At 44.6% G+C, this 15,843-nt stretch overlaps 4 protein-coding genes across 4 annotated transcripts; 3 read left to right on the top strand and 1 right to left on the bottom strand.

Annotated features, from left to right (window-relative positions):
- Positions 1–1,246: 1,246 nt before the first annotated feature.
- On the bottom strand, positions 1,247–1,497 carry SERLADRAFT_435865 (uncharacterized protein; the record flags this gene model as incomplete). Its single annotated transcript, XM_007316123.1, has 2 exons — positions 1,247–1,273; positions 1,333–1,497. The coding sequence occupies 2 exons, from the start codon at positions 1,495–1,497 to the stop codon at positions 1,247–1,249; spliced, it is 192 nt and encodes a 63-aa protein (XP_007316185.1).
- Positions 1,498–5,880: 4,383 nt separating this feature from the next.
- Positions 5,881–6,450, top strand: SERLADRAFT_336678 (uncharacterized protein; the record flags this gene model as incomplete). Its single annotated transcript, XM_007316124.1, has 1 exon — positions 5,881–6,450. A coding segment is annotated over one exon (570 nt), but the record flags the coding sequence as incomplete, so codon positions are not given.
- A 732-nt stretch (positions 6,451–7,182) lies between these two features.
- SERLADRAFT_384129 (uncharacterized protein) lies at positions 7,183–7,562 on the top strand (the record flags this gene model as incomplete). The annotated part of the gene is made up of 1 exon (XM_007316125.1): positions 7,183–7,562. A coding segment is annotated over one exon (199 nt), but the record flags the coding sequence as incomplete, so codon positions are not given.
- Positions 7,563–10,161: 2,599 nt separating this feature from the next.
- On the top strand, positions 10,162–10,587 carry SERLADRAFT_384130 (uncharacterized protein; the record flags this gene model as incomplete). Its single annotated transcript, XM_007316126.1, has 2 exons — positions 10,162–10,268; positions 10,345–10,587. A coding segment is annotated over one exon (185 nt), but the record flags the coding sequence as incomplete, so codon positions are not given.
- Between the last annotated feature and the right edge of the window lie 5,256 nt (positions 10,588–15,843).

Here is a 15,843-nt window from a genome sequence, read left to right on the forward strand (position 1 = left end):
TGGGTAACCCCATGTTACGTGGGGACATGTACAGATTTAACTGGGATGATCACACCCTATTTCAGGGATTTGTCCAGATCAGTGTGGGATGATCCTCAGTAAAAAAAATCAAAAGTTGGGCAATGTCAATGGTCAGAATCAGTTTTGAAGGAAATTACCTGAGTTCTACATATTGCCATAAAAATGATAATCCAAAAAGAGTGGTGTGAGACAGCATCACTATCATATGAGAGACAGAGAATGTTGGCAGAAACCTTACTTGGCATGAAAAAATATTTTCCGGATTCATTTCAATTTCTCAAGAATCTAAAAAAAGAATACCTTTACAGCACTCAGATTCTTTGTGGACTTAGATACTGTACTATACACAGTCAGCATATAGGCACCAGTCACCCCTTAGACCTTCAGCTGGTAGCTCCCAGAAATGGCACAACTCAAGGTATTAAATACCTAAGCAGTGCCTAATTAATCCTCACACTCAAGTCATCTAGTGTAGGAGTATCAAAATGGAGATCTTGTGTATTATACTGTACATAGCAAGCATCCCCCTCTCCCCATAGACCTTCAGCCAGCAGCCCCCAGGAACCACTCTCAGAGAATGTACAATATAAGGTATCAAATACCTTGGTAGTGCCACAAAAGTGGTAAATTCATGTTTTTGCAAGAACATGACTTTATGTTTCTTTTTACTATGTTTTACTTTCTACAAGGTCAGGATTTTCCTCACAGAATATGCCAGATCTAGTGTAAATCTAATATTTGATGTCCTTCTGCAGATTACTTTGTTGTCACAGCATTTGTGTTGTGTTTCCTAGTTTTTACTTCAGTTAAGGGTATAATAAACCTTGCAAAAAAGCAGAACTCACATATCACATCTATCAGCAAGGACAACAGCATCTTTCTAGTGTATGGTTCCTGGAATTGATTATATCTAGAAATTGATAATGTTCCACATTTAAAAAAAAGGGAATGCTTCTCCCCAAATTTGCAGTAAGCTACAATGAGGAACTTGTAACTCGTATATTTCAAAATAGTCTTGATTATATTGGGCTAAAGTACCATTATTCAGGTGGAAAAGACTGGAAATATCTTCACTAGTTGGCCCAGCATTCTCACATGTTAGTATTAGCACCAATCCCCCTGATACCATGTGACATGTGACAGGTTATTGGGATTATCCCATCTGAGGGATAATCCCACTATGGTACATGGTCTGATACCATGGGAAAATCCCAGAAGGGTGGTATTATTCCGCTTCTGGGATGATCCCATCCTTGCTGGAGCACTTGGGATGATACCAGGAAAAACAAGCTCTTAGCTTTATACATTTACACAGATAGTTGAAGCTAAATGCTTATGTTTTGGGGGTGACTGAAGTGCTTTATCCGCCAGTGCCCAAGCTAATCTTGTCTTGTATATAGACCAATTTGAGCCGTCAGGCTCAAGTTTCGGTACTCCAAGCAACTCCTTGTTGTCGACGTTGTCGACAGGGCTCATGACCTGAAATTGTTCGGGTTTGATCTAGTAAGTAAACTCAGACTTCAACAGAAGATCTGATATATATTCAAAAAAATGTACCTAGTAAGTAAACTGGAAATGAGGCATAAGCTAAGTACTCATAGGTTTAATCATAAAAGTGTCTCACCTCAGACTTTGACAGAAGATCTGAGGTGTCTGCCTGACAACAACAGCGTATATAAGTGAAGACGGAACCAAAAAAAAATGATGCAGTATATTAGGTGCATGGGCAACCCCAAATACTGGACCTTCCCAGTTTGGCGCCTGTGCCACTACTTGCCTTCGTACTACGCTGTACAAGGCTTGTCTCTCTCTCTCTTATTCTTCCAACACTGTACAGTACCTCATGTATTTTAGTATATATACTGGAGCAATACATGGGGAGGGACTCAGCAAGTCTTCTTCTAGTATCTACCAACATTAGTATGACAAGTTCCCTCCTTTGATAGGTTGTACACTTCCTTTCCTCCATTACATTGTTGTTGTGGCTACAGTTCCCCAAGACTGTGTCTTGTTGGTGTTGTCACATATGGGCCAATTGTACTTACATGCCTTCCTTTCTAGGCACTTTGTATCGGCTTGCTTCCTCTCTCAACACTCTCAATTCAACACTCCCCCTCAAGCCATACAGAGTCCAAGTGTGGCAGCAAAATGCATCACTTTCATAGATGGCAATGCCTTGGTAAGTGTATCCACTATTATATTGTCCGTGGGACAATACTCTACTTCAATCTTTTCTTCTTCAACCACCACATACTATAGTTATAATGTTCCGTCTAATACAAAACATTATTACCTGATAAATTACTATATAGACAGGGCTAGCAGAGTCTGGCAGAGTGGGCCAGCTGGGCCATCTTCAATGTAATAATACAGGGCCTGTGTAAGACAAACAGGCTGGGTCAAAGCACACCCGTTTCAAATGATCTGGCTGGATTTGTCCATGCCCATCTGAGGCAACCCGGCTGGATGGCTAAATAATTCACCGTCTAAGACAACCCAGCTGGCTGGGAAGAGATTCACAGGCCCCATCTAGGACAACCTGGCTGGATCAGAGCACACCTGTCTAGAATGGCCCAGCAGGGTCTGTCCATGCCCATCTGAAGTGACCCAATTTGATAGGTCAATAATCTCTTGTCTAGGACGACCTGGCTGGATAGCTAAATAATTTCTTGTCTAAGGTGGTCCGGCTGGATCAGAGCACACCCGGCTGGTTCTGTTTGTGTGAGATGACCCAGCTGGGTGGATCAATAATCTCTTGTTTAGGATGGCCCAGCTGGATAGCTGAATAATTTCTTGTCTCAAATGACCCAGCTGCATAGGGAAATATTTTCTTGTCTAGGACAACCCGGGTTGGTCAGAGTACACCCATCTAGGATGGTGTTACAACCAAGATTTTGTATACTCTGGCACACAACCCAGACAAAGCTATAAGGAAATGAGGGGAGTGGTTAACCTTTAGACAGGACCAAGTTTGTTGTGGGTAGATAACAGGAGGACTTGCTGAGGAGTCTCCTGGATCTATTGGGTATTTATACTACTATAGGTTTGTTTGTACATGTGTACTATACAGTTGATGGAAGCAGTGGCTGATGATGTTATGGGGTGCAGCCTGTGTGATCAGCTTCACTGCATTGTCATGCACCAAAGCCGATTGGTAGCATGGACAGGTGTCAAAGATGAAGTGAATATTCAAAAAGACTCGCCTCTGCACCACACAGGCACAGTGCCACATGGAATAGTAATTAATATTGCCTTTTTTGAACTTGTGGCTGATCAGCACCACCTCTATTAGGCAATCCAGTCGCGCTCACCTTTGCTTTTCTATTTGGTACTTTCAACATTTTGGCAAATTTTTGCATCGCCACTGGCTACACATTGCACCCTTGCTTTCGTCTTTCTCCCTTACTTTTTTTCTTTACTCATCTCCACCATGGGACCCTTGCTCTCTTTTTATTCCCACCTGATGGTTGCTTCTGCATCCCTATTTTAGTTCACCTCCTTGTCACCTCCACCCTCCTCCTCCTCATCTTTTTTGCTCCCCCACCATACCTGTTGTCACCACTTCCTATCCGCTTCCATCACCAATCCATCAACTACCACGTGCCACTGCTGATATTGGCAAAGCCCTGGCAGCCGGTGTCATGCACCAAAATTGATTGGTAGCATGGACAGGTGTCAATAACGAAGCGAATATTCAAAAAGACTCGCCTTTGCGCCACACAGGCACAGTGCCACGTGGAATAGTAATTAATATTGCCTTTTTCGAATCTGTGGCTGATCAGCACCACCTCTATTAGGCAATTCAGTCACGCTCACCTTTGCTTTTCCATTCGGTACTTTCCGCATTTCGGCATTTCGGCAAATTTTCGCGTCGCCACTGGCTACACATTGCATTGCGCCCTCGTTTTTGTCGTTTCCTTCACTCCCCTTCCTTTTCTTAGCCCCACCATGGGCCCCTTCCTCTCCTTTTTATTCTCACCTGACAGTCATTTCTGGATCCCCATTTTAGTTCACCTACTCATCACCTCCACCCTCCTCTTCCTCATATTCTTTGCTCCCCCACCATTTCTGATGTCACCACTTCCTATCCGCTTCCGTCACCAATCCGTCAACTACCACGTGCCACTGCTGATATCAGCAAAGCCCCAGCGGCCAGTCCAAGTAGGGCAACAGGTCCATCTTTATGACGTCAATCTGCCATCATATACCATCAAAATATCGGTCACTCGTCTTGCCTGGTTGGAGCGTGGGTGGGTAGTTTTTGAGCTGGAGAAGGTTCATCCCCTTGTGTCGCCCATGTTCATTGCTGTCCCATTCACTTGGGTACACTTATCTTTCGTCCATCATCTTCGCTACAGCTACAGCTACCACACACTGCCTGGGACTCACTTGTTCCAAATTGGAACTACTCCCCTCCCTCCCTCGCTTGACCAGGTGGTCCAGTACAACCAGTCCATTGGTAAAGCCATGGAATTGTCAGATTTGGACTAGGTGGTGGACCAGTGGCTCCAGTTTCTTTTTTTTCAGCAGAACATTCATTTACAGTGCGATTATTTTGATTTTTGAATCATTTTATGGACACATATTTTTTTAGAATGCCTGACTGACAATAAAGGAACTGTGTTGATACTGATATTGTTTTTTTTCTTTATACTCTTTTTACTGCATCTTCTTATGACATCACAATTTTCTTGCTCTTTTTCTCTTATTGGACTGTATTTTTATGACTGTACAAACCTGTACCATTACTTACATAGCATTCATTGTTCTATCTCTTTCTTTCCCTTATTTTGACGATCTTATCCTGTACCAACTATGCAGGATTTGTCAGCGTACATTCCTTCCTTCATGTTCTTTCTCATTCTTTTTGCGCAGCTATACTGTGCATAGCCTACCTTTCTTTTCACTATATAAACCCCTGTATATTACCTTGTAAAACAACAAAGCACTCGATTCCAGACTTTTTCTCTAATCTTAAGTCCACTTCTTACTGCTACTTGTGATCCAGTGTGGTCACAACACTTCCCACTGCTACTACTGTTAACTGCTGTCATTGTTACTCATCACTTTTAAAGTCTTTATCATCCCTTTCGATTAGAGTCCTTCTGAGCACTACAGTTTGTGCGTCAGGAGCCTGCTATCACTGGGAACCTCGTCACCTCTTCATCCTTGTCATTCTCAAACCTACCTTGTGCTACGATTAGCAAAGTAGTGCTCATCTATACTCATCACTAAGCCCCTATCATCTATAAATTCAACTATCCCTCCTCCTCAAAACCCACACCCATACATCTCTGGGTTTTACTTTGAAGGATCTTCATACATACCACCCCACGAACAACCAGAGCACCCACTGTTCTAGGAGGCAAAGCCCATAAACAAGTTCCGTGGAATCTGGGAGGATTGTTTGTTAGTTTGTTTTTGTGTGTGGTTTTCTAACAACAGTTCTCATCATCGACAATTGGAGCCCACCGCGAGGGGTGGTTTCCTTCAAGCTAAATACCAACCATTTCATCGCCATCACTGTCTAATTTATCATCTACACCTTCTATCTCACCCACTGCTTTATCTGTCCCATCCCTCTCTTCCAGTAACTCAATTTCTGTACCAGCTTCTACTCAGCAAGCTTCGCGTTTACCCTCTATATTTTTCACTATGAATCAACATACTACTCTCTCAGTCATCATGATGCCAATTCCTGGCACTCGTTATGCTCCTAAGAAGTTCAAGGGAGACTATACTCGTGTCAGGGATTTTGTTCTCCACTATGAACGCATCTGTCATGCAAACAATGTCACTGCTGACGATGAAAAATGCTCAAGCATTCTCCAATACTGCTCCACATATGTTTGAGAAATCATTGAAGGAATGAAGCATTTCATTACGCCCTCATGGAACAGTCTCAAAGACGAAATTCTCCAGTACTTTGATGCTGCAAAAGCAGAAGCCAAATTTAAAGAGCATCATCTCAAACAGTTGGTCGATGCTTCGCACAAGAAGAAAATGGGCTCTCTGGATGATTTCAAGAGCTACATGAGGAAGTATGTTCGTGTTGGTGGATGGCTTCTTGCCAAATCCAAGATCACCCAGGACGTATTCAACCGCTTTTTCTGGAAAGGACTATCCAAAACCCTTTGTCATCGTGTTGAAAACAGACTCCTTCAGAGGAATCCTACCCTTGATCTCTCTCAGCCTTTCGCTTTTGATGATGTTGTCAAAGCTGTAGAGCATGTCCTTCGCAGAGATTGCTTTGATGATGAAGATTTTGACTCTGATGATTCGGATTCAGACTCGGATTCAGAGAACTCTTCCAGTTCTTCAGACAATTCTTCTGACTCTGACAAAGAGGAAGAACCATCTCATTATATCAGGAAAACCACCAAACAGAAGAAAGAGAAAAAGTGCACCTCTGAGACAGAGAAAGAGAGAAAGTTGTTGAGTCCTTCCAAGTCGAAGAAAACCCTTCACTCTTTAGACGAAGAAGAGCACACTGCTGTCAAACAGGATGAAGTAGAAACCCTTATCAAGAAGTTGGGTTCTATGACAATTGAAGATCCTAACTATCCTCTGCTCTACTATCGTGCTATCAAACTTGACACTGATGCTCGACTTATACTTCACCCTCCCACTTTCATGAACCAGTCAGCTAGACCATCTCGATCCTCTCAAGGAAGCAGCAACTTACCCACTCAGCCTACTGCTCCACCCACTGCCACTCTGCCTACAGCACCTCGTGTTCCCTTCCTTTGCTATGGATGCGGAAAAACTGGTCATGGAGTTAATGAATGTGCAGATATGCTTGACTTACTGTCAAAGGGAATCGTCAAGAAGGATGACACTGGTCGCTTTGTCATGTCTGATGGGTCCAGAATCATGCGATCAAGAGAGGAACCCATAGCAACTGCTGTACATCGCACCATCCCCAAGTCTAACCTCCTCACTACGACTTCTTTCATGTCTATTGCAGAAGTAGCTGACTCTGATTCTGATTCAGATGAAGAGCACGTCTATGCAGCAGATCATCCAGACAGAGTGTCTAAGGAGAAGCGCAAGCAAGTCTTTGATGGTGTTTACATTCCTCCTAAACCAGATTGGGCCAAAGCCGTAAAAGGAAAGAAGAAAGAAGAAGAGAAGCCTGTTGCTCCAACCATAGCCCCTGTTCCATCAAAGCCACACATCTTTGATATTGCACAGCCTATCTTTGATCTCACTAATGACGATGTAATCATGGAAGATGCTTCCCAAAACACCAAGAAGAATCCCCCTGCCGATAAACAGAAGAAACCACTCAAGACTTCATCTACACTTTCGCAGAATCTTGACTCCAAAGCCATTATTGATCAAATTCTCAGCACCCCTATCCCTCTATCTATTGGTAATATCATTGGTCTATCAAAAGAAGTTTCCCAGAATCTCCAAGAAATGATGAAACCCAAGCGTGTTAATTTTGGACTAGACAACAAACCCCAAAGCTTGACAGCTGAATCACTTTTTGCCATCACTCATGCCGACCTTATTCGTGTTCCTGTTACCTCTAATGGCGAAACTATTATAGCTATTGTTGATTCAGGGTTTGCTCTCAATATAGTCAGCCGCACTATTTGGGAAAATCTCATTCGCCTTCCCATGGATACTAGTATTCAACCTGTAGTCAAAGATGCCAATGGAGGATTTGGTAGACTTGATGGTCTAGTCAACAATGTGGCTTTATACTGCGGAGAAGTCAAAACTTATGCCAATATCTTTGTTGGGAAAGACACTGGATACGATCTACTTCTTGGACGACCATGGACGCATGGGAACTATTACAGCATTGAAGAAAGATTTAATGGCACTTATCTTGTCTTCAGAAAGGATGGCAAAATTGAAAACCCAGCCCTTGAAGTCAAGGTATCATCAGATCATCGTCCTATTCACTATGTCAAACCAGTATCTGGAGTATCTGATACAGTATCCAGCTTCTTAGTCACGGACTATGACTTCAATGGAGAAGATCTAGATGGAAATACCGATGAATGGGAAACTGCTGCTGAAAGTGTCACCCCAGAAGAAGAAACTGTGCCTGTTCCAGATAATTCCCCAATTGGTTCAATCGAAAATTCTAGCACTCTCAGAGCACTGGAAGACCTGGAAACTCGTCTAGAAGAAAATATTGAAGCCTCCATCCCTATCCCCAATGCCAGCACCTTCAAAACATTCTTTGACTATATTCGCTCAATCAGGGAAGATGAAAGGTCTGCTATTTTTGGTCTACTGAACAACCTTCAATATCGTCACAACATGAGCTCACTCTCAATAACTTCAGACTATGTCATGAGAGGACACCATGGCTTCAATGAAAACCACAACCTTTATGCTGATTATGTCCTACTTCATGCTCATTTGCAATTTGACCAGAATCATGGACCTGGAAGAGCACAATCTATTATCAGTCGCTCAGGAACTGCACATATTCGCTTTTTTCCTCAAACAGAATCATTTCCAATTCTTACTGATGAAGATATAAATGGACCTCCATCACGTGATATGGCCTTATCTGCACCATATCTCGCCCAATCCTTATCCAATCGTCCTGTAACTTCTACCATTGTCTTCTACGGCCTAAATAACCCTAGGAGAGGTATCAGAGCGGTTGAATTTGAGCTTGATCTTTCTGTGAGCCTTCATCATCATTTGATCACCTTTTGGCCCCCTATTCCATATTTCCACATCCTGTGCTTGGATCTTGGCCCTATTTGAGCCATCTACTACCCTATACTATCGCACTCTAAACCCTCAATTTGGGGGCAATCCATCCATCTTATCTGTCTCTGCATCAATTTCGACTTTTTACCCTATTTTTCGCTTTTTGGCATATCTGGTGTGTGCATAAAGCTCCAATCTTCTCTACTCTGTCCATTATCAGATAGAACAAGCCTATAGACTGTGAAGCTTGCCTGCATTGCCTCAGTTTGCTGTTGCCTAGAGCCTCTCTCAGTCTGCGGTGTTTGGGGAGCTTAAGTCACTTTGTTGACTCATATACAAGCCCTATTAACCAACACTGTCTCGAGGCGATTTTTCTGTTAATATCAGCATGGAATTGAAAGGGGAACACAGGCATAACCCTGTAGCAGCACTAGGAAGCCTTAGCACCCTCCTGGATCGCTTTTGGACGCTTTTTGGACCCTATTTGGACCTATCCTTGCGCTTTCTGACCCTCTCCATATCCTCTCTCTACCACCTCACCATCTTATCTGCTCGCCTCCTACTGCTTCCCATTGACTTTGCCACTATTCCATTGCCTATAGCCATATCCTACATCATTTATCATTGCTCTATCGTCTTATACAACACCCATCATGTCTGACTCTGATCCCAAGTTCCATCCCTTGTCTGGCACTAACTACCCCCAGTGGAGTGGTGAAATGCAAGCTTGGTTGATGACCAAGGGACTGTGGAGGCTCGTCTCTGGCGCTGAAAAGTGTCCTGGGACTGACGCTGAAGCAATAGAGAAATGGGAGTTGAGAGCTGAAAAGGCTGCTGGTGCATTATACCTCAATGTCACCAAAGAGCAGCGCATCCATCTTGATGGCATCATTGATGATCCTGTCAAGATCTGGGAGAAACTGGCCATTGTGCACGTCTCTAAGAAGCCTGGGACAAGATCTAACACCTATGACGACTTCTTCTCTATCAGAAAGAAGGAGGACGAGTCCCTGCAGTCTCTCATGACCAGGATTGACGAAGGCATGCATCAGATTCAAAATTTTTGTCCTACTGGCTTCTCATTGTCTGAATTGGACGATGAATTGACATGCATGGCCATGATTAGGGCGCTTCCTGATCAATATGCCCACTTCACTTCATCTCTACTGCTTCTGGGCACCTTGGATAAGACTCAGCTCAGGGATGCTTTCCTTGCTGAAGAGGTCAATCGCCGTCGTCGTGCTGAAGTCGATTCTGCCTTGCATTCTTCGTCTACCACTGCCAATAGCACCTGTACCCATCCTAACTGCCATCATTGCAACCAATCCACCACCTCTACTCGCATTCAGTGTGATTTCTGTGGTTTACTTGGTCATACCCAGGATAAATGCCACAGATATGTTATTAGTCGCCAACAGGCAGTGGAGGGTGCTAAGAATCGCTACAAGTGTGGAAATAAGACTCAGGCAGGCTCCAGCAACTCTCAGAATACCTCTCAGCAGCCCAAATCTTCGCCCAACAATGCCAATTCATCTACTGTGGTCACTGAATCAGCTGGAAATGCAAGTCTTCGTTCTATTCACCCCTCTGATCCTCATTGCCCTCTCCAACTTGATGCTGATGTTGATTGGAATGCAGACACAGGTGCCACTTCTCATATGACACCTCATCGTCATTGGGTGCACCACTATACCCCATATTGTGTGCCAATCAAGCTGGCTGATCACACTGTTGTCTATTCAGCTGGTGTTGGTACTGTGGTGTTTAATCCTGTGATGAATGGCAAAGTGGCTAGGGCTGTGGAATTCTCTAGAGTGCTCCATGTACCAGATCTTCGAAATAATCTCCTCTCAGTCTTGTATTTAACTCGTCAAAGTGGTTTCAATATCACTATTTCGTCTTATTCTATGTCCTTTATGCGTGACAACACTCTCTTGTTCACTGCAACTATCAATGACAACAATGCAGTATTCCTTGATGGATCTACTGCTGCTTGTGTTGAACTGGGACATTTTACTGCAACTATACCACTTGATTTGATGCTCTGGCATCGCAGATTGGCTCACCACCATCATGCTGATGTCAAGAGACTGATACAGAGAGATCTGGTCACTGGGCTTACACTGGAATCCAAGGCTGCTCCTGATCCTGTCTGTGAACCGTGCTTGTCTGGCAAGATGCATGCCAATCCATTCCCCTCATCTGATACTCGCTCTGCTCATCCTTTGGACCTCATCCATTCTGATGTACACCAAGTCTCTTCCCCCACATTCTCTGGTTATCGCTACTGGGTCACCTTCATTGATGATCACAGTCAATTCCGTGTCGTTGTGCCTCTCAAGGCCAAGTCAGATGTCTTTGATGCTTTCAAGAGATTCAAGGCTTATGCTGAGACTCAATTAGAGCGCAAAATCAAGGCTCTGCGCGATGACAAAGCGGGAGAGTACATGTCCAAGGAATTTGAGCAATTCACAGATGACCATGGGATTGTCAGACAGCATACCACCAGGAATCGTCCTCAGCAGAATGGTGTGGCAGAGCGAGCAAACAGACTTCTGACTGAGCGTATCACTGCCATGTTATCAGAGTCTGCATTGCCTAACAGCTTCTGGGGTGAATGTCTGTCCGCTTTGGTGCATGTCTGGAACAGGTGTCCCACTGATGCAGTGGCCCATGCCACTCCATTTGAGTTGTGGTATGGATGCAAGCCTGACATGTCTCACCTTCGCGTTTGGGGCTGCACTGCCTATGTGCATGTGCAAAAGGACAAAAGAGGCGTCTTTGGCTCTCATATGGAGAAATGTGTGTTCATTGGTTACCCTGAGGGGTACAAGGGATGGAAATTCTACAATCCTACCACCAAGCGCATTGTTATCTCCAAGAGAGCTGATTTTGATGAGCGCTACTTCCCTGGCTTGAAGAGGTCTTCTGACAATGTCCCACCTCCACCTCCCACTCCACCTTCACTATCCATGCCATTGGGCCTGATTGAGGATGTCCCTGCACCAGGTCCAGGGGGAGATATGGGCCCACCAGCTGCGCTTCAGCAGCCTCAGCCATTGCCTGACAATGGGCCTCATTTGGACCTTGATGCAAAACCACCTGTGAATCAACCTCCTGAGCTTCCAAATCACCCTCCTCATCGCTCACCTTCTCCTGACTTGCCTATTGCACTGAGGCGCCCTGTAAGGGCTAGGAGACCACCTAGACCATGGTGGCTTCAACACAGACAACCTACTCCTGCCATTGAGAGTGATGACAGTGATTCTGAGGCAGTTGATGATGAAGTGGCACACTTTGGAGACTCTGCTGAGCCTAGGTCATTTGCAGATGCAATGAAGCGTCCTGATGCAGATAAATGGAGAGAGGCAGCCATGGAAGAGCTTCAAGCTCATGAGCGCAATGGTACTTGGTCACTAGTGGAACTACCTCCTGGAGTCAAGGCTATTGGTGGCAAGTGGGTCTTCAAGATCAAGCGCAACTCAGATGGCACTGTTGAGCGCTACAAGGCCAGATATGTGGCCAAAGGTTATAACCAGCGCCCTGGCTTTGATTTCCTCGAAATATTTGCACCTACTGTCCGCATATCATCCATCAGAGTTGTCCTTGCCATTGCAGCCATCCACAACCTCCATTTGCGCTCCATTGATATTTCACATGCATTCCTGAATGGAGTCATGGATGTCAAGGTCTACATGCATCAGCCAGAGGGATTCCATCAGGGCCCTTGCAATCTTGTTTGCCAGCTGGACAAGGCCATCTATGGGACCAAGTAGGGAGGCAGAATGTGGAACCAGAAGATGCACACTGTGCTTGAAAAGCTCGGATTCAAGCGTACTTATTCAGACTCTGCCATCTATGTCTTTAACAGAGCTGATGTGCGCATTATCCTGCCTGTCTTTGTTGATGACATGACACTGGCATCCACTTCTACTTCTGCACTTAACCAAGCTGTCAAGGACCTCTCCCTGCACTTTAAGCTTCGTGATCTTGGCCCTACTTCTTACCTACTTGGCATTTCCATCACTAGAGACTTAAGCAATCGCACCATCTCCCTCTCCCAACATCAGTACACTCTGGACATTCTGGAGCGCTTTGGCATGAAGGACTGCAAGCCTGTGTCCACTCCCATGGATCCTGGTTTGCGCCTCACCAAGGACATGTCTCCCAAAACATCCAGTGATGCTACTTTGATGAAGGACATTCCCTACCTTGCTGCTGTTGGTGCTCTGATGTATCTGGCCACTACCACTTGTCCTGACATTGCCTACACTGTTGGAGTCCTTGCCAGATATAACTCTAATCCTGGTCTTACTCACTGGAGTGCTGTCAAGCACTTGTTCCGCTACTTGCAAGGCACCCTTGATCATTCCCTTGTCCTTGGTCCTGATCCCAATTCCACTGAACTCTTCACCACTTTCTCTGATGCTGATCATGGTGGTGACAAGGACTCTGGTCGTTCTACTGGTGCCTATATTGTCAAGATGGGATCTGGTGCTGTCTCCTGGAGCTCCAAGCTTCAGAACATTGTTGCTTTATCCACCACTGAAGCAGAATACATTGCTGCTGTTGAGGCTGGCAAAGAGATCTGCTGGATGCGAAATTTGTTGAAGGAAATGGGCTATCCTATCACCTCTCCTTCCACCCTTCATATTGACAACCAATCTGCCATCTCTGTATCCAAGAACCTTGAGCACCATGGTCAGATGAAACACCTTGATCTGTGATGGCATTGGTTGAGAGATGTTGTTGACTCTGGGCAGATTGCTCCTACCTTTGTTCCCACTGCTGAGATGCCTGCAGACTTGTTGACCAAGGCTCTTGCCAAGCCTAAAGTGGAAGTGTTCAGGAAGATGATGGGACTTATTAGATCAGGGGGGAGCTGATGCTTGGGAGGTGCAGCATCAGGGGGGAGTGTTAGTTTTGGTGATTCTGCACCTTTGTGCTACCTATATATTTTCATTCCTTTCTCTATCTATTCTTCTATCATTCACTATTGATTGTGTTCTCTATTATTTCGCCTTTGTGGCTGCTTTGTTTACCTTTGTTTACAAAACTTCGGACAGTACTGCAGAGTCCAATGCTTCCTATTCTCTAGTTACTCACATTGGACTCTAGGTACTGTAAACCTGTTATACTCTCTAATAATAAAGTTACTCACATTGGACTCTAGTTCCAGTCCTTGATTGCTCTCAGCAAGTGGCTAGACACTTCCTTCAAGCTTTGTTCTTAATAGGGGGTTGCTACAGGGGGGTTTGCCTGTTTCTCGGCGAGTTGCGTGGTCAACGCCAGGATTTGCTGCTGCATGCTATGCAACAGGGCGTTGGCACCTTGGGGTTGCGACAACATGTCAACTTGTTCTCTTTGGTAAGGTACAAAAAAGGTAACTGGGGGTCCCCACTTGCTATCTGCGGATCAATCTCTTCCCTGCTGAGTATCGGATCTCAATCTTCGACTACCCACACTATAGTATTTGAAAAGGTATATAAAAAGTAAATGTGATAAACCCTGGTCCGAACGGTTGTCAGGGGGTGGTCCGCTTGTTAAGCTGTCAACCCTTCTCCAGACTGGCAGAGGCAAGAAGTTATGTATTCTAAATCTAATCAACAGTGGTTCCACACCAACTGCTGAGCTATAGTACTCCCCTTAACGCTGGGGGCCGCGTATCACAGGTTTTGGGTTCTTCCCCCAAAGCACTACAAGGCCGTTGCTAGGAGCGCACCTATCTGCTATACGGGATATTCCTAACCACTAACCAATCTCCTTCACCCTGGAGTCCGGGTGCCCAATGGGACTTTTTGCACAAATGTGCGAGAGAGTAGTAAGAGTGAGTCCTAATGAGGAGTTTTGAACAAAGGGGAAATGTCGCGTGGCACCATGTGTGAACAATAAAGTACAAGGTTCAAGCGGAGAATGAAAAAGGAGGAACAGTCCGAAAATTGTGTTATTGTAACAGTGGAGTTGTTTCATCTGTTCCCCAAACTCGGCTGCTAATGCGAATTGAGGGGATGACGCAATGGTGCTGTTCATTCGTGGGTGCAGACCATAGTTTAAAAAGAAAGGTGATTGATTTGTCACAGTGTGGAGATGATTGTTGTATGTGAATTTGGCAATGGAAAGCCAATCTGCCCAATCATCCTGTCTGTGATTTACGGAAACAAGGAGGTAGTGCTTGAGATCCTGATTGATCCGTTCAGATTGCCCATCCGTTTGAGGGTAATAACCTGTAGAAAGGCCTTGTGTTATCCCCATCAAATCATAAAAGTCTTTAGTAAACCGTGACATAAATTGAGGACCTCGATCAGAGATAATTTTCTCAGGGATTCTGTGGAGTTGTATTATGTTGTCTCTGAGTTGATGGGCATAACTGGCAGAGTCGAGGGTGATGAAAGTGGGGACAAAATGGGCCATCTTGCTAAATTGGTCTACAAAGACCTGAACGGCGGTGTAGTTTTTAGACTCGGGTAAAACACCTATAAGGTTGGTGGTGATAACTTGCCAGGGTCAATCAGGTATTGGGTTCAGATGAAGAGGGGCATTAGGCTTTGTCTGATGTGCTTTGGTTCTTTGACAACTCTTGCACCCTCGTACATATTGTCCGATATCTGTGCAAAGACTTGGCCATCAGAGTTCTTGGTTCACTTGTTTAAACATTGTTCTCTCTCATGGGTGTCCAGCAAGAGCTTCATTATGATGATCCTTCAATATTCACGCACGTAGTTCATGGTTTAGAGGGATGTAGATGCAGTCAGCTAATGAGATTGGGTAGGAACTCATTGCGGACTCTCTTTTGATCTAGATGATCCTATCCTTCACCTTCTAGGTATCCAACTTCTCTTTCAAATTCTTTCTTACTGTGTCATCTTGTTTCTGGAAGTTTCTGCGTATATCTGGTAGGTATCCTTTGTTGGTGTCAAGTACTTCAAAATGTATGTCCGGGAGGAGTGTTTGGTTTTTGTTATCATTTGTGCCTCTAGGGTAGTTAACTTGTCTGCTTAACAGATCAGCCTTAGTGTTTGACCTCCCTTGACATGCTCCATCTTGAAATTATAATCTGCAAGCTGAGAGGACCATTAAGCTTGACATCAGTTGTATTTCTGAGGTTAGCAGAAGTAAAGGAGGTTCTGTTGATCCGTG

Source organism: Serpula lacrymans (assembly GCF_000218685.1).
Source record: "Serpula lacrymans var. lacrymans S7.9 unplaced genomic scaffold SERLAscaffold_4, whole genome shotgun sequence".
NCBI lineage: Eukaryota > Fungi > Basidiomycota > Agaricomycetes > Boletales > Serpulaceae > Serpula > Serpula lacrymans.